General features: G+C 31.8%; 1 protein-coding gene across 1 annotated transcript in view; it reads left to right on the top strand.

Moving 5' to 3' along the window:
• The first annotated feature begins 267 nt into the window (after positions 1-267).
• LOC124362665 (solute carrier family 35 member F6) overlaps positions 268-26,844 on the top strand; it is a 38,332-nt gene continuing 11,755 nt past the window's right edge. The window contains exons 1-8 of the mRNA XM_046817361.1: positions 268-469; positions 4,795-4,880; positions 10,313-10,466; positions 12,351-12,504; positions 13,249-13,419; positions 16,540-16,650; positions 22,014-22,172; positions 24,596-24,750. Of these exons, the coding sequence (XP_046673317.1) occupies positions 4,804-4,880; positions 10,313-10,466; positions 12,351-12,504; positions 13,249-13,419; positions 16,540-16,650; positions 22,014-22,172; positions 24,596-24,750 (981 nt within the window). The 5' untranslated portion in view covers positions 268-469; positions 4,795-4,803. The remainder of the gene's footprint in view (positions 470-4,794; positions 4,881-10,312; positions 10,467-12,350; positions 12,505-13,248; positions 13,420-16,539; positions 16,651-22,013; positions 22,173-24,595; positions 24,751-26,844) is intronic.

The following is a 26,844-nucleotide window of genomic DNA, read 5'->3' on the forward strand; positions in this document are numbered from 1 at the left end:
CGATGAAGATTCCATAATTTCAGACTCCAAAACGGTAAGTATGGGGCAAGGAACTTCTTCACAAATACATTTGTAGCTCCCTTGTATTTGGCTTATCAGAAGTTTCGTTAAAGTTCCAGTTTATTTGAAAAGTGTTAAACCAGTACATTTGTTTATTTTTACTGACATTAAAACTGGAAGTTATTGTTTGTAAATAATACTTTCACCGGTAACTAACCATCTGATAGAATTTTGCTTTACCGGTTGGTAGCACAAAGAAGGTGGATCTGTGGAATGGAATGAAAGAAAAGACAGTTGCCATAACCTATAATGGAATAAAGAATAAAATATTTTAGTCTGAGTCATTCAAGAATTCTGTTGGGTAAGCAGAGGAAGGCTTATATTTAAAGTTACTAAATATCTTTTTCGTGGAGGAATACCAGTTTACTGAGTGAAATAAATATCTATCAAGTAGTTTATTTAAAAAGAGGTAAGTCAATCTAATTTACAAATACACTAGTTTGAATTTGGAGCTTACTATTTGTAGTATTTATTGTTTTGGCATTGCATAGACATAGTCTAGTCTTCTTAAAAACTACACTATCTACTTTTATATCTCAACATTAATTTCATAATAAAACTATCTTGAGGGATGTTTCTCGTTCATCACCAGAAGTGGCAATGCATGATTATAAGTTAATTGATTGGTTACAACTTTCATTTACTGTTCTTCAGCAAATATAGGAATGAAGTTCCCATCAAGGTGTAGTTTCAAGAAAGAGTAATATTTATATTTTATAAGTTACAAAAATAACAAATTGAAAACAATTGCATTTTGGAAAGGCCGAAAATTCTTCCTTAAAACCTGGTAAAAGGAACTAGTAACTTAGTTCTCTGAGCGGACACCAATGCCTCCGCCCATCAGCGAGGGCTCTTGGACAGGTACTGTCCTGGCGACATGAAAAACATCTCTCGAGATAGTACCGATCAGTAAAGTATAAAATTCCCTCAATCACTAATTCTTAAAAGCAAAAACATATTTCAAACTTACCTTTAACCATATTATTTAATGTACGTTCTACGTTCAATAGCCACCACGACTGCAGTGTAGTAAGTGTGGTCATTCCATGTTAAATCAACACAGTCATTTTACATCATCATCTCAGATTTTAACCCTTTCCGGGCCAGGCGGCAATATATTGCCGCCATAGATCGTGTCTGAAAAGTGCCAGGTGGCAAAATATTGCCGTTGGTGACATATGCAAAAAGCACCAGGCGGCAATTATACAGTCTCCTTGATATTCGTCGTTTTCTTAAAAATATACGACGTCAAATGATTAAAGTTTTATGTTTTTTATTCCCTGGTATATTTGTAGATAATTAATATGAATATAATTTTTATTTTGAAGGTGTATAATTTTTATTTTGTAATTGTCACATGACATTATCAGCTGACTCGATCTTTTGTTGTTAATTCTTTATGCTTTAGTGTAAATCGTATTATTGTATGCTGGATTCTCCTTCATTATTTTATTTTGTGGTTGTAAATATTAGTAGTGTTAGCCTAGTTGCTACGTGCTTAGCTATTGTGTGTAGTAGTTACAATGACTGACAATTTGCGATCTCACGGGAGTGAAATTGTAAATAGCATGTTTGTAAATAGAAAAAGTGTAAATAAATTTCAAATAAAATTGTGTAAATATTTCTTGGTAAATAACTGTGTTTTTTAACTGTATTGGATCCTACAATCATCTGTTTACCGGTACATCCATTATGTGAATATTTATTTTAAGTTTCTTGCAATGTAATAGTCAGTTGCTTTAACACAAATAAAATGTTACAAAGTACAATTATGCATTATTTATACAAAATGTGTCATAAAAAATTTATTTATGAGAGAAATAACACAACCTTTTGTATAGTTGTTCCTTTCTAAATATACAATATAATAAAATAGCTTCCCAAAGTAAAATTATTTTTCCTTTTTTTAGTTATTTGCAAAAAAAATAAAATCTTTTTATATAATCTATTAAAACATTATTTTTTTAATTTTAAATTACTTAAAACTACATCTATATATTTTTTCCTTGATAGTATATATATCTATACGAGTAATTTGGTGCAACTGTTAGGTAATTCCCAAGTTTGTATGAAAAATTATAAATTTTAATATAAGAGACTGCAAAATTGCCAATTTTAGCCTGGCACTTTTGACTAGTCACAAGGGGATATGAGATGTGAAAAATTTTTGCAACATGTCATATTTGGTCCTGGCCCTGAAAGGGTTAATGTAACTTTGAATACTTGCACATACCAGTTAAGAAACATGCCAAATTTCATTTTGATATCTCTTCTGGTTTCAAAATTATGTCTTGTTAAAGTTTGTAAAAAAACTCAAAATTGACCTATTTATAAAACTTCAAAACTGCTCTAGCATTTCACAGAATCAGCTAGAAAGATGGTAGATGTTTAATACTGCAGGCAGCATTTTGCAAACCCTTTCCATAAATTTAATGTATAACACTACAGGGAGATAACATTATTTTTACCAGTTTCAATATAAAAAAATCAAATTTAGAATTTTGGAAAATGCACCCTTTAAACATTTTGAAAAAGTTCTGAAATAGTCCTTGTATAATGGTTAATTGATAGTGTGTGTTTTATAATAATGGGATCATAATGGATTTTTATAGAAAAATGCATTTGAAAAGATAGTTACAGAAGAATTTCCCCTATGACTCATTGGTTTAGATGGATTTACGGTAATTTTAAATTGACAGGAAGAGTAAAATTTATACAATAGACTTAACAATATACATAAACAGGATCTAATATATATTAATGTTTGCAATTATTACTTTTTGAAAGCCTAATTTAATTTGTTCCAGATATATCAATAATAAAAAAGGAACCCTGTAAACATTTTAGCTACGTGAAATTTTAGAATAATTTACACAATAATTATGATAAAAAGTTTAATGTGTTATAAGTGGGCTACAGTTTAATCACTTCATTTGTTAAATAAACGCTATTAAGACTAAGAGAAAGTAAAGTTCAAATTTGTATTTTATGTATCTTACATAAAAGAAAGGTAATTGTATAAGTGACGGCCGGAGCAGCAAAATACGAGTTTTATGTTATTAACTTATTGGAATTGTCCTACAGAACAAAACAATATAAGGTTTGACGGGGTGCAAATGAGAAATAACAAAGTTGTAGAACCTAAAAAATGGAACAACTGTTCACACACGCGTAGCAATATTTCCATGATGTACAGCCACGTTGGGCGTCACGTGACCGTGATTCAACCTCGTGATGACGTCATCGGAGGTGTTTTTTGGAATTTTTCTTTAAGGATAGACATTTCTCTGGTATGAGTAATAATTTTTCCCTTTTTTTGCTTAGCATAAGATTTTACCTTGGAGTATGTCCAATCAAGTGCAAACTGGAAAGATGTACCAAAGTGGAAATATGCTTCATCTACCTCATTTGAATTAATGACGGAGTCCCAAGTTTCCATAGCCAGTTGGTTTTTTAAGTTAAGGAGATGATTTTGTGTATGATTTCTTTGTGTATTTTATATGTTCCCTATGGTCTCTTTTGGCATGTCAAGTGTACAGTATCGACCAGTGTGGTCTGATAGCCCAGTGTTAGTCACTTCTACACTTATCATGTCTTGATCCAGATCTGAGCACATTATGTCTATTGAGGATATATTTTGGTGAATCTGGTAGGTGAGAGGTCTAATCTCTGGATGTTATATCCCCTTAGTAGTTCATTGAATGCACTGCGTTCTTTTGATATCTCATCAAGATTATTAATGTTTACATAACAAGTTTTTTAGCACTCAGCGGTAGTTTATCCAGAACTTCAGATAGGATTTAAAGTACAATATCAAAATTTGATCCCGGCGGTCGGTACACTCCAAATAAGTACAAACACTTTTTCTTGGTCATTCTTATTTTTATAGCTGCTACTTCACTGACACTTCAAATCATTTCAATATTGTTCTTAACTCAAAGCATTCGGCTTTATGGTAACCTTGTTTATGTTTATTTATAGTGACTTCTCCTTTAATGTGACTCTCCATTTATTAACTTCTGCCAGAAGCACTGATTAGTGTGTAGTCAACTATTCTGGTTTGATTTATTGTGCCCTTTTTTAGATTTTTTAGACCATGTCCTGTCAGTATTATAAAATCTAAATTTTTATTGTGCAGCAGGTGTTCTAGCCACTCAATTTTGCTTGCCATTCTGTCCATATTTTTGTGGAAGAAAAGTAGTCCTGATTTTACTTTTAGTTTTGTTATGGATAGTAGTCTATTGAGCTTACATGGTCTAAAACAGGGTCAGACTTATGTATTTCTCCCTCAGCTGTTGTTTGGTGGTCTAGTAGAGTTGGGGAGTCGTCACCGATGTAACTGGTGAAGTAGCAGAGGCCATGACATGGGTACTGTGCAGTGTGGTTGGCATGTTCAGGAAATTTTGATTGACTCTTTTATATAAATCTAGTTTTTCATTAACAATTCCTCAAAATTTTCATTGTGAATCATCATTATGAATTTATATATTGTCTTCTAATATTTAAAAAACCCAAAACAATAGAGAAACATCATTGCGTAAGAAACAGAATTGCCCAAGTAACAATTTTAACCAAAACATGTTTTTTGTCAAAGTACTCAGAATGTTATGGCACATCCATTAATAGCATTAGTTTAACAAATATCCAAGAGAAAGTATATGTAAATAGTGTTGTTGTTTATTCTAAAAGAGTGTTGTTGAGAAATAAGATATATAGTACTAAATTTCTTTTTAGATAACTACAATGGGTTGGACCAAATATCAAGTCATACTGGCAGTTATAATGGTCATTACAGGATCATTAAATACATTGACAACTAAGTAAGTATATAATATTTGTTATAACTATTAATCTATTCATGTTTATATTCTTTATCATAAGTATTAACATTTATTGTTGGCCCAGTATCTGTTGTGATCATTAGTTTCATGTTCTATGTGTTCTGTCAAATGTGTTTAACCTCCATACGAAGAACATTTCACTAACCAACTAACTAATCAATTTTGAAAATGTTGAATAAGTTGCTTATTACCCATTAAAGAAAACAAATTGAGGTTGTTCTGATATCTCCAGATTAAGTTACTAAAGCTTGTATGAGTTTGATTTAGATATTGTGAACATAGTTCTTTCAGCCTCAGAAAACCTGCAACCTGCTGGGTTTTTCGAGTGTATCTAGCAGAAGATTGGCCTCTCTTTGAATACCCATTGTTTAACCATACAATTCCCAAGCTACATAATTGTGATTCATTCACACTACGTTCAACCTTTAATGTGATCATAACACATTATGTCGCACATTTAATTGCATTGTTACAAGTACATAAAAAAGCTTTACATATATTATATATCGTTATGTTTATTGAGAACCATAATATTATATGTGTATGTTGAAATATCACCACAGAAATTTATGTTGGTAATACTAGCAAACACTAATTTTTTATATATATAAGTAATATAGGATAATTTTGTTTATGAGACACATATTTATATGTATTATTTTGTTGGTAAGATTTCTAAATTATAAGTGATGGTCTAGAAAATATACATTGAATCACGTTAGCGAAGAAATTTGGTCGAAATTGGAGGAGGGTGGGGTCATGCTAACCATATCTCCCCCCTCCCCCAAAGGAATATCTTTTGGGTTAGTAATTTTTTAATTCTTCCTTGCTAATCTACTTATTTATTTTCATTTTAAGGACAAGTATAATTACTTGTATCCCTCACACTCCGTGCCATGTCGTTTGGCAAAGTTTTCTAACCCCCTCAAATTAGGTTGTGGAGATGAAAAATCTTTGAGAAGTAACATTTTTTTCTAGAAAACATACATTGTTTTATGTTTTAGAACGAATTTGGTTAAAATTGATCAATTTAAAAAAAAACATTGGTTTTTGGTAACTTCCTATAAGGAAAAGGGGGGAGGGGGTTGTAGGAAAAGCGTAAAGCAGGTTAATATTCATTACCACCAGTAAGACAATATTTTGGTGCTATATTATATGCTGAAGAAATGTCATTGATTTGCTGCTTTTAGCTAATAATTATTGTTGTCAGACAATTATTCTAATTGGCTGTGATGATTGAAGTTGTCACACATGAAAGAGATAAAATTTTGTCTTGCTAATAAGTTTTAGTAGATGTGCATAATTTAAAATTTATTTTGGTAGTTTTACATATTACCAGTATAAATTCTACAGGTTTTGTTTATTATAGGAAGAATAACAAATTAATGTTATCTTGTATGTGCTACCATGCCACAAACTTGAGGACCTATTTCACTAACAAATGTAGTAAGAATATTGCATCATGCTTAATGTTCTAATTGTTGTGCGTCTGTCTTTTATGGTGCAAGTACATAATTCAGACAATAATTAGTACAGAAAATAATTCACGTAACCTATAAAAAATCCTTGACATGTAAATGATTAATTGTCAGCGTTGAATTTTTGTCTTTCTCTTGTTTATCTGGATAAGGCTAGTTGCACACACACCGATTTTGGACGACCGATTTTTACCGGCCGTCCAAATTTCAATAGTGAACTGGCGCCGATCAGCTGTTGGCGTGTGTGCCAGGCTCCGTTCCCTCATTCAGTTCACTAATGGAATTTGGACGGCCGGTAAAAAAACGGCCGGTAAAAAAATTGATCGTCCAAAATCGGTGTGTGTGCAACTAGCCTAAGGGTTGTTTATATATCTGAGGTGGAATGAGCTTCTGTTGACATATGATTCACTTACAAATAAATCACTGATTTGGCTGAGTCGATTTGGTGAGGACAGGTCAAGGTTAGCCTTCTACAAATTTTAAAATATAAAAACTTAGTAAACATTACAAAAAGTTCATAAAGTGAATAATAGATAATATTTAGTACAAGTCCACAATCCTTTGGTACATTTCTATTTATACCTTTTGTTTAACCTCTCATAGTCATATAGTAATAAAGAAGAAATATTCAAGAAGGTATGGTATTAATTTACCAATGTTAATATTTTGAATGGTCTAAAGGTTGTTGATATAGCTAATGAAAGAAGTAATATGATAAAGTTATCAAGGTTTAAAAAAATGTTGTAAGAACTTTGATTGTTGGTTAATTTGGGACTCCACGTATACTTGTAAAAGATAGTACCTTAAAATCTCATAACATTTTTACTTGTGTAATTACTGTGTAATTACATCTAAGTACTGTTCTTAGATGTTAAAGTTCAAACTTTTATAAGTATGACTAGTATATGAGTCCAAACAAAGTTGTATCTCTGAACAGTAAACCTTGGTTATTTGCAGAAGATAACAACTTTTATAACTGAACAATGAGATGGAAAATTTGAAATATTTCACCAAATTTCTTCATAGTGTAAGGCCAGAGCAAATAATGTTTCACTGAGAACACACATTTTTTATTACTTTGTCTTATTTTGAGTAAATATTTAATAATTTTCAATAGTAATAATAATCTGTTTTGAAGCAGTGTGATATCATTCTTTATAATATAAAACAATTTAAATAACTTTGGTTTCAAAGTAAATGTTTTAAAATAAATAATTTATTTTATGCAAAACAAATAATCATGTGAAGTGATTTATTTAGAAATAAATTTTTGTTGTTGTGATAGCCATAAAACACATGGTAATTTATATTACAGACAGTTCAATCATTAATTAGTACATTTCAGTGAGGTAGGATACTTATTGTATAATGTAATATACTGAATTTGTTTAAATCTGGCCCAGGCAAAGTTTCAATTCATCTTGTGAAGAATATTTAACATATTTATTCTTATATACTGTAAACAGATTTGAATGTTGTGTAATTCTTCCTTTTGCTATATAATTCCTCGCATTTGAATTTCTTTTTAACCCTTTTGATCCCAAGATTTTTGTGTGGGGGTCTGCCAGATTCCCAGCTCTTGGCGCTGAGGTATCTGCACCAGTCCCAGCCACATTTTACTAGAAATGTAGATGTTAGCTAAAAATTGCATAGAATTTTTATTTATTGATGAAAATTCATGTAGTTTTCATTGTTTTACTCCCCAAAGTACACTCTATTGCATGCATTAAACAAAACCTTTGTAATCATGCACAAAAAGTTTTTGTAAAAAAAAATTTGTTACTTACAAAAAAATTCCTAAATTTTGCATTTCCAATGGTAAGAAGTAGCCTCAAAAAATTCCTAGGTCAAAAACAATACGTTTTTCTATTGGTACACATATAAATGAAGTAGAACCAAAGTTTTCATTTAAATATATTTATAAATAGCGGAGATAATATCGAAAGAAAATAAGATGTAATCACACACTTTTTGGTTCCGTTGGCAGAACAATGCACAAAAAAAAACAGGTTTAAAAAGTACTAAAACTTACAAAGTTATTATACTACAGTTAAAATTATTAAACTGTAACACCATATAAAGTCTATTTTGATTTTGAATTTGAAATAATGTTTTATAACACTTATTTCTTATAAAAAAATTTTTGTGGTGTGTATACACTAACACTTATGGAGGGGGAAGCATTTTGTGTGTAGGCCTTTCTTACATTTCCTGCAAGTGTAACTTGACTTTTTCCTTTTACCACCCCCACTAGTACTGGCTGCACTACACACACAGCAATTTTTTTGCTTTTTATCAGGAATTTTTTCAAAATACATGGATAATTGATCAGCGTCCCCTCCACCTTGTTCTTCTTGAAAAATGTTATTGAAGTTAATAAAAAGTATCAATAGTTACTGTAACTTTGTAGGCCGGTTCATTATGAGTACTCTGATATAATAATTGTAGTTATACTGCAATTTATTATATTAAAACATTTTTTTTCCGAATGTCCTAAAAATTGGACGTTGGGATCATACGCAATTTCACGTGACGTCCTAAAAATAGGACTTTGGGATTGTACGCGATTTCATGGGACGTCCTAAAAATAGGACGGGATCGAAAGGGTTAATTTTGTTATTGTTTTTATTTTAGTAGTTTTTTTATTTGTTCTGTTTTTCGTGATACCGATTATTCACACCATATCACGAGTGGCCATATTTTAAAGTACTGTTTAAATAAATAATTTATATATGTTATTAACTACCTAAAAGATAAGGTTAAACAACTGTATTATCAATGAATAAAAATAAGCTGCTAAATCATGCGATGCATCTCTGAAATATTTAGAGGATAAGTACTAAAGTATTTTAAACTTAATAGGTTTTTTTGGTCTCTTTGTAAAGGAAATCACTTCTTTCTAAAATAAGTCTATATAAATGTAACAAGTGCTCTACAATTTGTTTAGTGATTTCTTTGTGATATAATAGCTTACACTATGACTGTTAAAAAGAAACACAGAGCAGACCACAATCAGCTATGACACATGATATACATACCATGGGCGTATATAAGGAGGGAGCTCAGAGAGGTCGCTCATCCCCAAAATTTTGAAAGATATTAATATTGCACCCATTAATTTGTTTTAAGCTAGACCACATTTATGAGATCTTAAAGCTCAAAAATCTACAGTGGAGGATTTCCGAGTCCATATTTATGAAGGGTATTTTATACTTCCTAAACCAGCCAGTAAGTCAGCCCCCCCCCCCGAAATAATTTTCTATATACAACACTGTTACATAATATTTATCATCTGATCTATTGAAAACATGATCTTCACCTGCCAGTTTTATACAAGCTAGTTTTGTACACTACTTTATAACTATTATAATACAACAAACTTTTTGTATAAAATTATTAATGAATACAATTAAGAACTTCATGTGAATGTTAAGTTTAGCTCTAGTTCACCTCCCTCTTAGTGCAGTGTTTGAAATCTTAATGCTTTCGCAGACTCGACTCCTAGAATCTGGAGTCATGTTCGTCTGAAGAGATCAAAATGAGACAATGAGAATACCTCTACATCTAGATTACACTATAATTTGTAGTCTAGGGGTCTCTGATGTCAAAATGATGTAGGCTAAAGAGTTTGTTTTGAGCTTCTTCGTCACTGACATTTTTATCTCTTCAAACAAACATGACTCCCAGATTCCACATGTCAAGCCTGTGACAGTATCAGATTTCAGACACTGCACTAAGAGGAAGGTGAACTGAAGCTAAATTCAACATTCACATTGAATTAACCCTTCCCACCATAGCTACGTTATGTGCAAGAACTTCGTGTCATTGTTTTATATAGATTTAGATAAAAGCGGTCTATTAACACAAATTTGGAGGAATATTTTTGTAGAATTATTTTGAAATATAATACTAAAATCTGTCTTTGTTATTTAGGTGGGCAGATAAGCTGTCGGCACCCGGTGAGGATGGAGTTGATAGAAAATTTAATCATCCATTTGTTCAGTCTTCTACAATGTTTTTGGGAGAAGCCTACTGTTTGCTTGCCTTCAAGATTGCTCTTTTCATTCAAATTTATAGACAAAGACAAGTATGACCATTGTAATGCTAGAAATATAATCTATTTATTAGCTATTGTTAAAATGTAATATTACATTTTTACCAATTTAAATATTTCACACCTATAGTTAGAGATTAATTTCATGAACATTAGATTTGTTATAAGCATGTAAACCAACTGATTGTGTAATTTTGGATTGTGGATCATTTCTAAAGTATTAGAACATTACATACTAAGGGCACAATTATCAAAAATTATGGTACCTAGGCTATTTGGGTTAGTTACAATTTCAGATAAGGTGTGCCCTTAAAAACCTGCATTCAGTTGGTATTGATATCTAAAAATTAAACAGAGAAATCTGCACACATGCACAGACTTACAGCAAGGGTCAGTCCACTATTTATAATCTTGTAATGTATTCAGTTCCTAACGAAAAGCAAGCTAGTAGGTTTAATAGTAAATACATCACCAGGTATAATTTTATTATGTGGGAAAGTTTAAAAAAATAACACACATTAAACATAAAAATATTCCATTTTTAATATTGTGGATTCGCAAATCCATCGAAGTGGCCAACAACACAATGTGGTTAGTGATTGCTGCCACAACACTATATAGTCAGTATGATTTTGTGCTGTAGTAATGTATAAAATTATTCTTAAAAAGTTTAATTTGTGTAACTTTCTGTTAGAGCGAATTTTTAACAATAACAAATGTTTAAAGAAAATAATAAATTCTTTTGATGTAATTTGTAAAATTACATTCCAGATAATAAGTCCCTAGTGTATTAGGTTTGAATTAATAGGGCTAAAAGCCAAGGATTGTCACTAGTTGATAGGAAAATCAGCAGACACATTGAAAACTATCTTCTAGGGTCCACTGATTAAAAGAACACATACAAGTTTTACATATAATTAGAAATTTTCGATTGCACTGCAATCTTTCTCAACCAGTAGAGAACATTTTTCCTGTTCATGCTGCAAGGTACAATATCACAGTCTTCAGTAACTGTTTTAAGTCCACAATAGTAAAATCAAAATGACTGCAATCCCTTTCAATTAAGAAGATAGGAATTAACATACACCAATTGGTACAAAATTGAAGAAATCCTCCAACCCTAAACCTGAGATAATCCCCTCCCTCCACTCCCTTCAGCAAGATTACAGTTTCCATAGATATTTAATATAGTACTCAATACATTGTCAATAGTTATACACTGATAACAGTGTCTATAAAAAGTGAATTGGCAACACTGCTTCCAACATTGACTCTGCAACCGAAGGTGAAAAGACACTAGAACGTTCTCTACTGGTTGAGAAACATTGCAGTGCAATAAAAAATTTCTAATTACGTGTAAAATAAATGTACTTGTATGTGTTTTTTTGCGCAGTGTACCCTAGAAGATAGTTTTTCAAAGCAAAGCTGCTGATTTCTTTTAGTGTATTAATAATACATGTAATCAATAGTTAGGATATATGACAGGCTCACTATTACCAAATTGTACTATTATTTCTCTTCTTTTTCATATTAAGTGGAGCAAAAATGGGACACTTCATGCCCACTGGACATTTTCAGCAAAGACAGAGTGAGATATACAGATTTGAAGAGTTCAGTGTTGCCAAATTGCAGAGGAAAATTAGTGGTGGGCATAACACTGGCAAGACATTTTTAAATCTCTCTTTTGTTGACAAATACCCAGTGAGCATAAAATATCCCACTTGTATTTAATGATTTTTTTTATCAAAAAGAAGAGACACAATCTTCCAATTTGGTAAAGTTAAGTCTTGTTTTCCTAACCTATCAATACTCTCTTGTTAAAACTTAGCTCTTAGTCCTCTTTATTTTATGTTTTAAAGTTAACAAAGTTGTAAGTTATATTTAATTGCCCTGATTCTCATATTTTTATTCTTATAGGGCAATTCTCTGGAGGAAAGCACCATCACTAGGGGTAATCAAGAGTTCAGCCCATGGATCTTCCTTCCACCAGCAGTTTGTGATATGATAGCAACCTCTCTCATGTACATTGGACTTAACTTGACCTATGCATCAAGTTTTCAGATGTTAAGAGGTATTGATTAGTTTTTTTTATTACATCTTATCAACATTTATTTTTATCTGTTTTGTTAAAGAAGACTGTTTACAATCAATAGAAGTGTCTGATTTGTTGTTGTTAATTACTCAGGTTACAGTATTACATTACAGTTCTTTTGAAATTCTGAATACTACTTAAACAGTAGCATAGTGCTTCAGGACCAAAGGCAATTTTGAGACATTCAACGCATTCCACTGAAATCAAACTGACTTGAAAATAACAGCCCAAAAAGCTCTCTAGATAACTCCATGACATCATTAAACATCTTTCGGAAGAGATGATAAAATGATGAAACTAAGTTGCTGTCATGTACTGACTGGTGCTGTCTGTGGGTTTCTCAAAACTTTCAGAAATTCATGTTAATCAAAACTTTTACAACTTTCATGTTAAAACACATTGTAAAGTTGTTGGTTTATATTATTCATTTAAAAACTCTCAAACACTATTGAATTTATGTTTTGCTGTAACACATTAAGTTTAATCCAATTATTCAGTAAAATCCTCGCATTGGTCCCAATTACTTTGGACCAGCGGAATAGTTCGTACTTACAATGTTTGCATGAAACTCCTCTCTTTGCAGCCCTCTCAATTCTTAAACATCTTATCTACCTGCTTTGTGTACATAACGAGTAATATACCATTATGATGGGGAAGTTGTAGGTTGTTAGAACTGTAAAGTTAACCATTCTTTTGTAAAGGGTAACACTTGCTTTTGTTTAGGTTCTGTGATTGTATTTGTGGCACTTCTATCAATTGCATTTCTGGAGCGCCAGATTGGATGGAAGCAATGGACTGGAATTGTTCACATAGTGCTTGGTCTCTTCCTTGTTGGACTGGCTGATATTTTTGTCAAATCCAGTGACAATAATGACACAAATGGAATAATTACAGGTATGGGGCAATAACTGTTTTTTTTTTCAATCAAAATAATAGTTTTGTGGAATCTAAAAATAAATTATATGAATGAATGAATCTTTTTATTCACCACAGTATTTACAAGTTTTGTAACAGAAAAATATGAGAATTTTCAAATAAAACAATAGTACATATTCTCTGATAACATTGCAAAAAAACATTGTAAGATTTACCTTTTACAAAAAACAATAAATGTACTTACAAGTTGCTATGGGTATGTTAAGCAAAGTGACTGTTGTACCACTATTGAAAGAGATAAACCCAAGAAAACTAAGTTATTTGGTCGGGTATATCCACATAATTAATAACATAAACAATACTCTAATATCTTGGTTGAAATAGTTTTGTTCGAAACATACTTTACAGTTAATCATACCAGAATGTCAAGTATGACAGCAGAGTGGTCTTTTTTGAGAAAGGAGCACAGATCCGGTACTCAAAGGGATCAAGGAATGTTGATAGGATGGATTTGGATGTCATGATTCCTCAAGGGCCCTGGATTCCTTTCCTTGCTTCTGCCAATCAGAAAACTTACAATGCTCTCTGTACCTGGATCAATCTACCAAAAAAACTGAAAGGGGCCCAAGATCTACACTTTGTTGGACAGTCAAGCTGAACTAAGGTTTCTCAGCTGTTGTACTCTTGTATCTAAGTTGGTTTGAGACTTTGCTATTACTCAAGAGTTCCGACTATCTGCAACAGTGTTGTTCTGATGTGGTTATTCAAGGAATGAGGGGGCTACTTAAGTTTGATTTTATTTGTGATATTGCCAATTGTAAATAAACAGTTATGTTATAATTAACACACACACACAAGTTTTACAAATACATATTTTTATAAGTTTTATGGATTCATTGAGCATAATTTATTTAAAAACTTCTTAAAATCTCGTAAACCTGTTGAATGTTAAAACAATTCCACTAAAGAGTATGAGAAGGAATTCCAAGATATAATAATGTTTTTATAATGTGAGGTTCAGTTACAAAAACTTTTAAATTACACATTTTTTCAGAACTTCTAAATGTTTGTGCTCAAATGTGCATACATGTGTGTTGTGTACAGTTATATACAAATTATGCAAGTATTTATGAAAGTTAATTAAGAATTTTCTAGACTGTATTCTGATAAATCTAGTGGAGGCATACCGTTTTTCAAAACCTTTATTTCATAAACCAATATTATAGCCTACTGCAACATTTTGGAAAAAAAGTTCTCATAGATGGAGGGAAGTTAAGCTTCTGTATCCTAGAATTGGAAGTGGAGTGTAACAAAACATTTAAAAATTGTTGTAGTTAAAGTGTATATTAGTTATGGGTTAAAGCTGAATCCTGACCGAATCTTCAGCAAGTATTTAAGTAGGGATTGCCGGGATTTGACGTTCGAATCTGTGGGAATCCCTGCATCATTAATTATCAGCTGATCGATAGTAAATTAATGACTAATTGTTTGATTGTGTTTTTGCTGTATTTTGAATGTTAAAAACCTTAAATACATAACCTAATTAAATTATTATTATACTTTTGTACAGTAATAATTTTGATCTTAATAATAATAACAGTTTAATCTTAATAATTTTGATCATGGTTAGTGTTGTTTAACATTTTAAGTTTAAAACACATGTAATAAGTCATAGAAATTTATGCCCATATTTTTACAGATTGAAATAATATATTCTAGAAGCCCATATTTATAATATACTAAATTACAGGAGAAAGTAGGGGTTATGATTTTGTACTTAAAATATAGCTATTCCTCTGAACCTCTGGAAATCCGTTCACAGTAGTATGGTATTCTTGGATTACTTTTATACTATCAGACATTCTCCAAAGGTTTAAGAATGATAGTAATTGGATTGGTGGTGACTTTGTTTGAATCATACTTAGATTTAAAAAAAAGCTCTTATTTGAAATTTATGAATCGGGAATAAATTTTCTTAAAATTTGGAATCAGATTCAAGATTCGAAACTTCTGAATTCGCTCATCACTAGTTTATATATACTTATTTTCTTTGATAAAAATGAATAAACCTTAAACTGAAGAGTAGACTTCAATTATGTTGAAGAAGAGTTGCTGAAAGTACTAAATCCATAAGATATATTTTCTTTAATATAGTTGATCTTTTAGGATTATTTAAATTTATATTTGATAAATCATCATCTGGTTGTAGTAACATCTTTTGTCATTACATTAGAGTCTCCGTAATTTGAGTCTAGATAATTATACCTTCCATGTAATTCGAGGTACTATGTGGTAAAAGAAAAAAATATATAGAGCAATAAATAATACTTATAAACAGCGCCTTTAACTTGAAAATACTGTGTAAGAATTGTGAGGATTGGGATAGACTGTTGAGTACAACGCATGATTCGTTAAGTGACTGTTTCGTGACTTACGTGATGAAGAAATTGAGCAAGAGACTGTACAGGCAATGACTCACAGTGAAGGCTACGTGGTGCTAGACGCAGCTTTACGCTATGTAGAATGACAAGCAGAAGCAACTGCAGCGGACACTATATTACTTTGATGCTGGTGGGATATCATTGCTCGCAAGCATTGCAATTTGGTGAAACAAAAAACTATTAGTAGTTTTATTTAAGTAAAACTTGTTTACTGTACATAAAATTAGATTTTATTTTTTCTTGTAAACTTTCATTTTACTTTAATAAAATGTAATCGTTCATTACTTAACCTACAAAAAGTACAAAAAGTGGTTCAAGTTAACAGCCCCCTTTTCTCACAATGCTCTGTGTTTCTCGAAGTAGGCTCGGCCCTGTCTACTTCATATTATCAAGACTCTACTATATTACTTTATGTCAAGTATTTACACTGCCACCTCAATTTCAATCAATGAAAATCAATCTGACCATTCATTCATTTAATTTATTCATTTGATTCATTCTTGTCAATTGTATTTTTTTATATATATTACAATTCTCTGACAATGCATTACTGTTGTAAACAATAAATGGATTTCAACATCTTTGTGATCACCTGTAATAATAAACGCTAATCCTCTTCTAAACTATAAGGTTTAAGGAATGTACATAATATGAAATAAAATTATTGTGTTTGTGCTCAAAATTGTTTTATGTTTAGGTGATCTCCTTATAATCATGGCACAGATTATAACGGCAACACAAATGGTTTACGAGGAGAAGTTTGTAAGCTCCAAAGATATAAATCCACTTCAAGCTGTTGGATGGGAAGGTAATTGATTATATTGACTATTTTACATATATCTAAAATATGCTGACGTATGAAAAATTTAGCACTTATCAGTCAGAAGCAAACAAATGGATATTAAGTTGTCAAAACAATTTACTTGTCACACATAGTTGTCCAGATTTGTGGGAGTTAGGGATGAGCCGGTTTAAAAAATAAATTGTATCTTGGTTGCAATTATTGATTCAAAATTTTTAGATTTGTTTCTAGTTTGATTTTTCTAAATCAGACTTTTTTGGAACTGAACACGATTAATTCTATGTTAAACTTAATTGTTGTTGATCAATATTTTCCAATGTTTTGGGTACTACTATTAATGGCTACTTGTTATTCAAGTTCAAAATATTGCACACATAATTTGAAGATTGAAATGTTACCGCGTTATAAAAATGATTTCATATATGAATTAGTTGAATGAGATGCTGCTGTGTGATGTTTCATTGAAATGTTTTTCAAATTGACAGCAAAGTTTAAGTAATAATCTGGAGTCTTATAAATTTATTAAATATTTGTTTAGGTAAATATTTTATGATCACATTTGTAATTTATCTCAAGTTAAAACAGTTTGAATTTAGATTTAGATCACTTGTGTAATTTAAGCTCAGAATACAAATAATGTGAGTTATGTGAAATAAATAAATAATATAGATGTTAGGTTTCAAAATATTAGGTAAGTTATTTCTTTACTGTAAATGTTAGTCAATATTTCACTATTCTCAGTTAATTATTTGATGTCAACTGATATCAAATATAAATAGTTTTTTTACTGTACTCTGTATGAAATCTAATAATTTTTTGTTGCTAAAATTATTGTTCATTTAGTATTGAATTGTAATGTAGGTGGTGTTTGCTGCAAAGCCTATATAGTATGTAAGTTAAGCAATACATGGAAGCTGGGAAATATTTAAGTCATCTGAAGGAGGTTTTATTTTTATTTTACGACACTGTGCATGCAGGCACATAGTACAACTGCAACCTCCGGTTTCATTAATCAAACTTTTCTGATACTGTGGTAAGCCATTAATGTGAAATCTGTCCAATAATTAGTCATACAATGAATCTTGGCAGTTCAGTTGTAAAATATTGTTAATCAGTTCTTAGTTCTGAATAATTTTTTAGGATTTATTGGCTATAAGATCTGATTTCAATACATTACTAACCTACCAAGTCTCATACAAGTCACATTTCTATAGTTGTAGTACTGTATTACTGTCTGTTACATATAATACAAGTCAAAATATATATAATACAAAAAAATAATCACTTTTTGTTATAAGCTCTTGCTTTCTTTACCACAATCTTGGGCTGTTCAGTGTAATCTATATATGCAGCTAAGAGCTCCAATCCATTAGAATAATACATCTTCTTTCATCTATATTGTCTTCTTTTTTATGTGGTTGATGGTTAACCTTACCAGCAACATTCTCATCTATCGTCTGGTAATGTTGGTCGTCACTAAACTACTTTTCAATGTTTTATTTTATTATCAGAGCATATCTTAGACATTGACTGCAAGCTTGACCAGTTCAGTAGCATCTGATTCTTGGTCATCTTCTTGATTCTTAATATCTTTTCTGTTCCAAAAGTCTCTCATGATTTTTGAAGTATACCATCTCTTCTCCATTCTGTACCAAAGCTGACTAATAAACTGTAGTTTATTCAGATTTTACAACAGTCTTATCATCTTCCAAATTTTCTAAAAAAACATGAAGTCTGCATCTATAATTTCTTTGAAATACTTTTAGAACTCCTTGATTAATTGGCTGAATCAGCGATGACACATTTGGTGGCAGGAATATTGCCCTTTGACTATGCCTGGGTGTGCCACATCATTGTTTAACATTTTACTATTTTGGAAGTTATTTAAAAATTCAATAATGCTTCTACAACAGCAAAGGAATATAAAAGCCATGAGTAACAATATATCTGTCCATCCAAGCATTCTTCTGATTTATGAACATATTTGGCAAACCACCCACATTGAAATGTTTAACCCTATAGGTGGCGGTCATTTGTGGTCTCAGTGGTAGGCCGTTTTCGGGTAAATTGCCGTGATCGTTAAACTTATTTTTAGAAAATATTGTCTAAGTGATAATCTAGCAACATTGTTTTCCTTATGAACTATAGAATAATAAAAATATAATATGTGTAAAGATTTTTTTTAGAAAAAATAATTTTTAAGTTCTACTGTCCGTCATTTTGAAACGACTGGAGCTACAAAATAATGTAAAATTCACAGAATATACACAATTTTATTCCAAACAAATTACTTCCTATACATTTTTTTCTATTTACAAGAACAAAAAAGTTAGATGTGAAAAACTAAATCTATCTATAAACTGGTTTTTTTACTCCGAGTCACTAGAAGGGACTTGTCTTTTCCTCCTAGTAGTGTAGGGCCTATAATAGTGGCTTAATTTGTCATAGCACAGTATATTTCGTAAATATAAAATAGTAATTGTCTTATCGCAAACTCCTCCCCATCCTCAGACAGAGGTCAAAGTCGAGCGGTCTAGAAGATAATGTGATTACAGAATCTCGCCGCCCGTTCAGCTGGTGCGCCGCATTCTTGTACTTTCGTGCTGAAGTGTCTGTCGAGTGCGTCGCTTTGTTGTACTTCCGTGTTTTACTGTGTGTGTAATAGATTAGTGATGGGTGACACTATGAGAATTTGGGATTTACCCAGGAGCGAAGAGGGAGCCATTAGTTTTTTACAAGATCATGACTAGTTGCCTACATCTAAAATATGTGTGACGGTCGGCAGTTGCGACTGAAGGCGGAAATCCACTAGACTCACTCATCCTTGATATTGCTGCATTCTGGGCGTCACAGGAAACCCATAACAATTGATAATCATTGTAAGTTTGTAATTAAAGAGTTGCTTTTTCGTTCTATAATGTTTTTTTTTTCTATAAATTTATATGTTTGTTTTCCTCATACTGGTGTGGTCGGTATAATCCCAAAGTACCCCAACATTTTCCATGACGAAGGAATAACCTAAACATTTACCGGTAACACAAACAACGCGATAAACAATAATATACTGACAATAACAGTACGCAAAGTCGCCAAACAAAACAGTGACGAGACGAGTAGACAGCTGTTCTCTCGTCTGCCGCCAGGTCAAACGAAAACTGTTGGATTAATTTAAGCCAGCAAACATTAGTGACATGAATACACACTATACTATATGATATATATAGGAAATTTCATGGAGAATAAGATAGTTCAAACTAGGCCTAAAAATAATGGACGGTTGCGGAGCAACAGCCTTAAATGTGAAGCGATGGCTGTCACGGCACTTGCCACTTCGCGGTGGCGTGAATCATACGTCTCAGACGGTGCTTGCCACTTATAGGGTTAAAGGCTCTTGGTTTTTTTGTATATGTGCTAGTTAGAGGTTTCAGTATCAATGATCCTATAGAATTGCATCATGCTACGATTGTAACCCCTCCTTACTCTTCCCACAGCCTGGCACTGTTTACTCTTCTCTCAATACCAACATTTTTGAATGCAACGTTTTGTGGTTTTATCAGGTCTCTTCAGTCAAAGATTTGCTCATAAGTCAAACCATTAAAAAGAAAAAGACTCCCATGTTTTTATTGAATCTCAAACATTTTACTGGGGTGTAAAAACAGATTTTGGTTTGTGATGTTAAGTTGTTTGATACCATGTTTTGTTTCCCATCTACTACTCTAATCACCACTAGCTGTAAAAGATTCATCTATCATTAAGCTCTTTGTGACAATCCTAAAGCCTATATATGAAGCACTAATCCAGTAATCAGGTTTCCCTTGCCTATCATTCTGCAAAACCAAAGAAATAGTGCCTCTGACATCAGTTTATATTCACCATCGTTCATTTTGTCTCTTACCATCACTCACTGCTACCACTCTCAATTTTATTTACCCATGTGGTGATATCACTCAACTTTCATTTCCATTCCTGGTAGTCATTCCTTTCACACTCTTTGTCACAACCAGGCCCTTACTTGACCAGTTTTTTCGAACAATTTTACCAGGGTGCGGGTCTTCAGGGAGCCCGGGTCGGGCCTTGCCACACATCTATTTGAAGGGACTTTGTTGGTGGACGGCACGGTAAGATAAATGACAGGGCCCGGCCAAATGTTTTCCGGGGCCCGCCAAAGCTGAGTAAGACCCTGGTTACAATCGTCTATACACTCTCCTCCTTGTACATTCTCTGAATTGCTTTAAACTATCTGTTAACTGCTGACTTAAGTAACTTACTACACATAACATAACAATTGCGTGAAGGGTTGATTCAATGTGGATGTTGAGTTTAGCTCCATTTCACTTTTCGCTTAGTGCGCCGTCTAAAATCTGTAACTCACTACCCAGCTCTAACCAATAGGCACATTCTAACCCCATATAGTTATTGCTCTACCTAACAATGGCTAGTAGAGCCATGCATGTGTTCCGTTCCCTCTGGCCTACTTTAGTGTAATATTGTACACAATTCTTAAAATGTTATTTTTTTAATTACCTCTATTAAGCCAGCCGCTCAGATTATTTACTGTACCAGATTTAGTTTTCCCTGTAGTAGAGGAGGTTTTCTAATATCCTCCCTCCTTTTTGTAATAAACAGACATTTTAAATAAATTGAGAATATTAACATATAGTGATAAAATTAATCTTGGATTATTTATTTTGTTATAATAACAATAAGCTAACAACAATTAAGTAATTCTTAAAACTGTTCTTGTTAAAACTGTTAGATGAATATTATGTTTACACTCAAATCCTGACAGTCATGCAAATCATGTTTGAGAAATGGTAACATCTTGACTGTTCATATTTGTATCGTCTTCTAAGGTTTTATGAAAAGTAATAGTAAACTTTTACATATAAATCATGCAATTCATCCCTCTTACATTTAAAATGAAATACTGTACATGATACCTACTTAACTTCTCCTTACTGTAACTCACCTAAGTTCTTGTCACTGGATTCCACAATTTCCTGTATATTTTTAAGACTTAGTTTCTCAAGGAGTAAACATAAAAATGAAATATATATGCTGAAAGTTAGTTAGGTTTTATTTCTTGTATTGATAATTTTTTGTCTTGATAAAAAACTGTTGTAGAACATTCTAGATTGTCATATGCATGTAAATAGAGACTGTGCTTGGTATTAATATTATACCTATGGTGCTGGGAAGGTTACAATATTGTTTTGTTAGTTCATAGTTTTATGTGACTGGGATCATGACTGTTATTGAAATATTGCTAACAGTATTGTGTAAACTGAAAAACTTTGATAATAATATTTGTTTTCTTTGAACGGGTAGTCTCTCTTGGAACTCAAATTTAATTTTTATATAATTTGCAGGCATATTTGGATTTGTGATATTGGGTTTTCTGCACATCCCATTCTACTACATATCAGTCCCTCCACCATTCTCCAGCAATTCTCGTTCTACTCTAGAAGACATACCTGATGCTTTGGTACAGATGTGGAACAATAAATTGATCATTGTAGCTTTGTTGGGTAAGTATTTTATGGTTTAAAAAGTTTAGCTTATTAAAAAAAATTTACATACCTAAAAGGTATTGTAAAACTTAAACTAATGCAGTTAATGTCACAAATGATATATTTCCCTAGGTATACCATATTAAGCCTCTTGAAGTATTGCTGTATTACAGATACTAAAGACTAGCTATAAATGGTGAATTAATTATATTGTATGATTGTCTAATTTGGAAATACCATCATGAATTGTAATTGAATTTTCTTTCTTAATTGAAGTAAGATTTTGTAATATCTCTACGATTGTTATTTTATGTCAGCATTTGATTTCATAGCAGAACAACATTTTCTTCTTGGTACAAGATAACATTAGTTTGGAATAGTTTGTGCGAAGAATTCATAAAAAACATATTATATAAATATTTTCTTCCAAACTTCACAAAATTTACTAGGAATTGGCTCAAAAATTTGTAAACATGATTTAAATAAGATAATCAATTTCTTATTTCAGAATTATGTTAAATTGTAGATAAATTATACCACAATTTGCCTCAATTTTTTTTAGATTATTACATTTCTTTTATTTTATGATTTAACGTATCATATATAACAGCACAATAAAACATTGGTTAGGAGTAATGTATCCTAGATGAGTTACAGTCATAAGGTTCTCTGACATCCATCTTTAATAATTTGTTACAAATTTTAGATTGATTCTTTTGAAATTGTGAAAGCAGAGGGATTACGTGTTGTATATATTTTGTTGTTTTAACATACAAGTAAAAAAAGGTATAAAGGTATATTTGAAATTTTTGTGTGTGAAAAAATACAATTAAATATAAAACATTATTTGGGGATGTATTAATTACATCTTTAAAATGACACATCACCCATCATTCTAGGACTGAAATTAAGGGTGTTCAAATGTCTGATGTTTAACATATTTCTTGTTAAGCCACCAGTACAGCAGGCTCTACAGATCTGCTGTCAATAGATAATACTACTTCTTGATAATAATTGTTCAGTTCTACTCTAGGGAAGTTATAGCATGACCGGTGGGATGCGCGTGAGGAGTGGAGGAGTTGAGCGCGTGGGGGCACAATCTAAAGTAGGGGAGTGAATACGGTGCTACTAACCCTACTGAGAGTTTTCATTACAGTATTGTAATGTTGGCAAACACTACAATATTCGGCTCCCGCCACCACTATGAGCCGGGAGCCGAATATTGTAGTGTTTGCCAACATTTCTAGACCCTTATGTTCTTATTACGGTGGTCTTTTATGATGAGCAATTTAATATAGGAGACCTTGAGAATATTTGAACATTTCTAGACTCTTTTGAAGTTACGGCGACGGACTTTTATGATGGGGAATTCAATACAGGAAATCTTGGAAATATTGGGACCGGATGTACGTGATCTTAACAATGACTATGTTCTGCCGAAATTGTGTTCATAGCTCACCCTTCTTAATGAGTTCGCAGTAGAGATACCTGGTGGTAAGAAAGGGTAGGAATTTATATTATTCTTGATCTCCAACGACGACAACAGTTCAGAATTGTAATTGTTACGCTTTGTTAGCCATTAAAATTCAATTCATTATATACTAACCGTGTAAGCTTCAGGATTTACGATAGTAGATACAATTATACACTACAAAATTTTCAACTGACATAGCCTAGCTGCTAAATTAAAAATTAATATAAAACTGGTTAAACTAATTTGTCAATATACACAGTAGAATAAGAAAAAACTCAGTTTTATCTACCAACTTGTATCAAGTTAATTTAATGATGTATACTTAAAATAACAATAACGCCAACGATCCACACGCAATAGTTAACATAACAAAACCCCGTTGTCGATGAAAATTATTTATTGTTCTTCGACACCCAAATCAAAATTGTCCAGATTACTTTTAGTATGTTTGCGTTTTCTTACTTTGTTGGGCGTACTAAAAGAATTGCCAATTGGACTTATTTTTTTCCTCCTTCAAAATTCGTCTCAGCGTACTTTTAGAAATTCCAGTTGCCTCTACGACACGCTGTTGAACTTTCTTCAAATTTATAAGTGTGTTGGTTTCTGCTTCCCGTTTCATAAAATGGGAAGCACTTCTCTTGCTTGGCCGTGTATAACCTTTCTACCTCCAATTTTACTTTTTACATTATGATCCATCTCAAACTCTTTACTTAAAACGTAATGAGCACAATGCAATTAATTCACAAATTGTATTACAACTCGTGAATTGGCACAAGCGAATGTTTTTTGGGCGGCACGTATAGAAGACTGGAGACCGAAGTTCACAAGGCTAAATACGGCAACAGACTGAGCCGCTCCACCCCCCACCACTTTAGTTACGTCTTTGCCTACGGCGCATCTCGAAGTCACCGGTCATGCTATAAATTCTCTACTATACCTTTGTTTAAATTGATAATTTGTTTGCCAGGTACGGTTGTCAGCATTGCTTTTTTCAATTTTGCTGGTATCAGTGTAACCAAGGAGCTATCTGCCACTACTCGCATGGTACTGGACTCTGTGCGCACTCTTGTCATATGGGTTGTGTCACTGATGTTGTCTTGGCAAGGTTTTCACCCTCTCCAGGTTAGATAATTCCACACTTTTACTTGTATAATGTACTGTGTCAGCATTGGAAAAAATAGGTATTTGTTATAAAAAGTAATTTACTAATCTGATAGGAAGCTGCAGTTAATCCTTAGAGAGCTGGGTATAAATTTATATATTCTTTACTAGCTTTAGATTTAAATTAATTTATGTTAATTTACATAAACTTCTACTTGAATTAAGGTTCCTGGAGTTAATATGGTAAGTGAAAGAATGAAACAGAATTTTTAAAGACTTAAAAGCTATTTTTTTACAAATAGTTTTATATAATTTAAGTCACTGTAAACAATGTTCAGATGTTACATAATATACCAGAGACCAATAATAGAAGTAGACTGGTACGTTGACATTCAATGGCAGGTGCCACTATAGTTTACTCTATTGGATCTATTCTGTAAACAAGCTGTGGAGTGAAGATGGAACTGAAGACCAAGGTGGTGCAAGGTAGAGGGACGGTACAATGCAGCGTAATCTAGGGTGGGTTGTCAACACCGCGACAACTACACTGACATTGAGTTGGCACACTTCTCCCGTATCGTCAGCCTACTTCTAATATTGGTCACTGACAACACACAATGGGTGTAGCAATAATAACTAGTATTTTTGACATTGAGTAGAATTATATTTAATATGTGTACATACTGTAAAACTAGTCCTGTAAAATCCGGCACCTCTGATATCTGGCCAAGCGACAACCGATCAGACATTTTGTAACTGTAAGCTTTGTGAGCAAGAAATACCAAACAGACAAGCTCAGTCACTTCCTCCCACAGGTTGCATCTGTCAGTGGAGCATGTGTGAGAGAGGAATGGGGGCTTTCTTTATCCTTACGATGACCATATTGAAACTGTGATATCAGTGCTGTTGTATTAGCTCTTTGATATGCATTGGGAAGTATTCTAGTATTGGGAAAGTTACTTTCTTTGTCAGTAAATTGACATCTGAACATTAACCCTGGAACTGGCCATCATTTTTCCCAAAATGGCAGGCACTTTTTGGTGATTTTGTAAGGGTTTTGTATTTTAATCACTGCTCATCTATTTTTTTAAGATAAAACATTTTAAAAACATCAATGTCTTTAGAAATAAATGCAGTTTCCCAAAAAAATATTAAAGGTTGAATCATTTAATGTATTTTTATTTTTTTACAGATTAACGTAAAAATATTAGTAAAGAATAAATTTTTCTCAAAATGTATAGCACCCTCTCAGGTTATATGAAAGTTTTTAGAATAATTCTAAAATATACAAAAGTTTGCTTATATACCTCAATTACAAATTACAAAAAAAAATTTAGGTAAAAGAAGTTTATTGGTACTTTTGAACAATATATCTATAAAAACTACAAAATCTGAAAAAAGTTTGTATAGCACTATTATGTATACCATTTTTGACATTTTGGAATCTATTGGATGAACAAATATTTTTTTCTAAGAGATAAATATATTTAGAAGAGAAAAATATGACATTTATGGAAGTTTACATTGTATAAGATATTTTTATATGGCAACAAACTTTTTTTTAAATTTTTACAAAAGTCAAAATTGTGAAATAAATGCCTAACTTTTTTAGCTAACAATTTTCTTTTCATCCAAATATTATTTATAAAGATAGTACGTTTATTGAAGTTTAAAAAAAATGTACAACAATGTATTTTTTATTTATATTATTTTTTTGTTAAAAAAATAAAACAAGCGATGGTCATAAAAATAAAACGCTAATACCTTCAGAAAAAGTAAAAGAAAACTTTTTCACTTTTATAATAAATACCTTTGCATAAATTTAAATCAAAATTTAATTTTAATTAAAATTAAATTGTCTACAAAATTATAAAACACTGAACCTACGTGAACATAGGCTTATTTTCAGTTTCACAAAAATCCAACCTATTCCCTAAAACTTAACCTAACCTCTACATTTTTCACTTCACTAATTAAAAAAAAAAAACAATAAACAAACTTTTATTTATACACACTAAATAACGAAATGTCTAAAATATCCTAATAAATAGCAAGCAATACACTAATACCGGCAATGGCGTAATAACAACAAAGAAATCAACATGGCAACCATGC

Source organism: Homalodisca vitripennis, chromosome 5 (assembly GCF_021130785.1).
Source record: "Homalodisca vitripennis isolate AUS2020 chromosome 5, UT_GWSS_2.1, whole genome shotgun sequence".
Classification (NCBI taxonomy): domain Eukaryota; kingdom Metazoa; phylum Arthropoda; class Insecta; order Hemiptera; family Cicadellidae; genus Homalodisca; species Homalodisca vitripennis.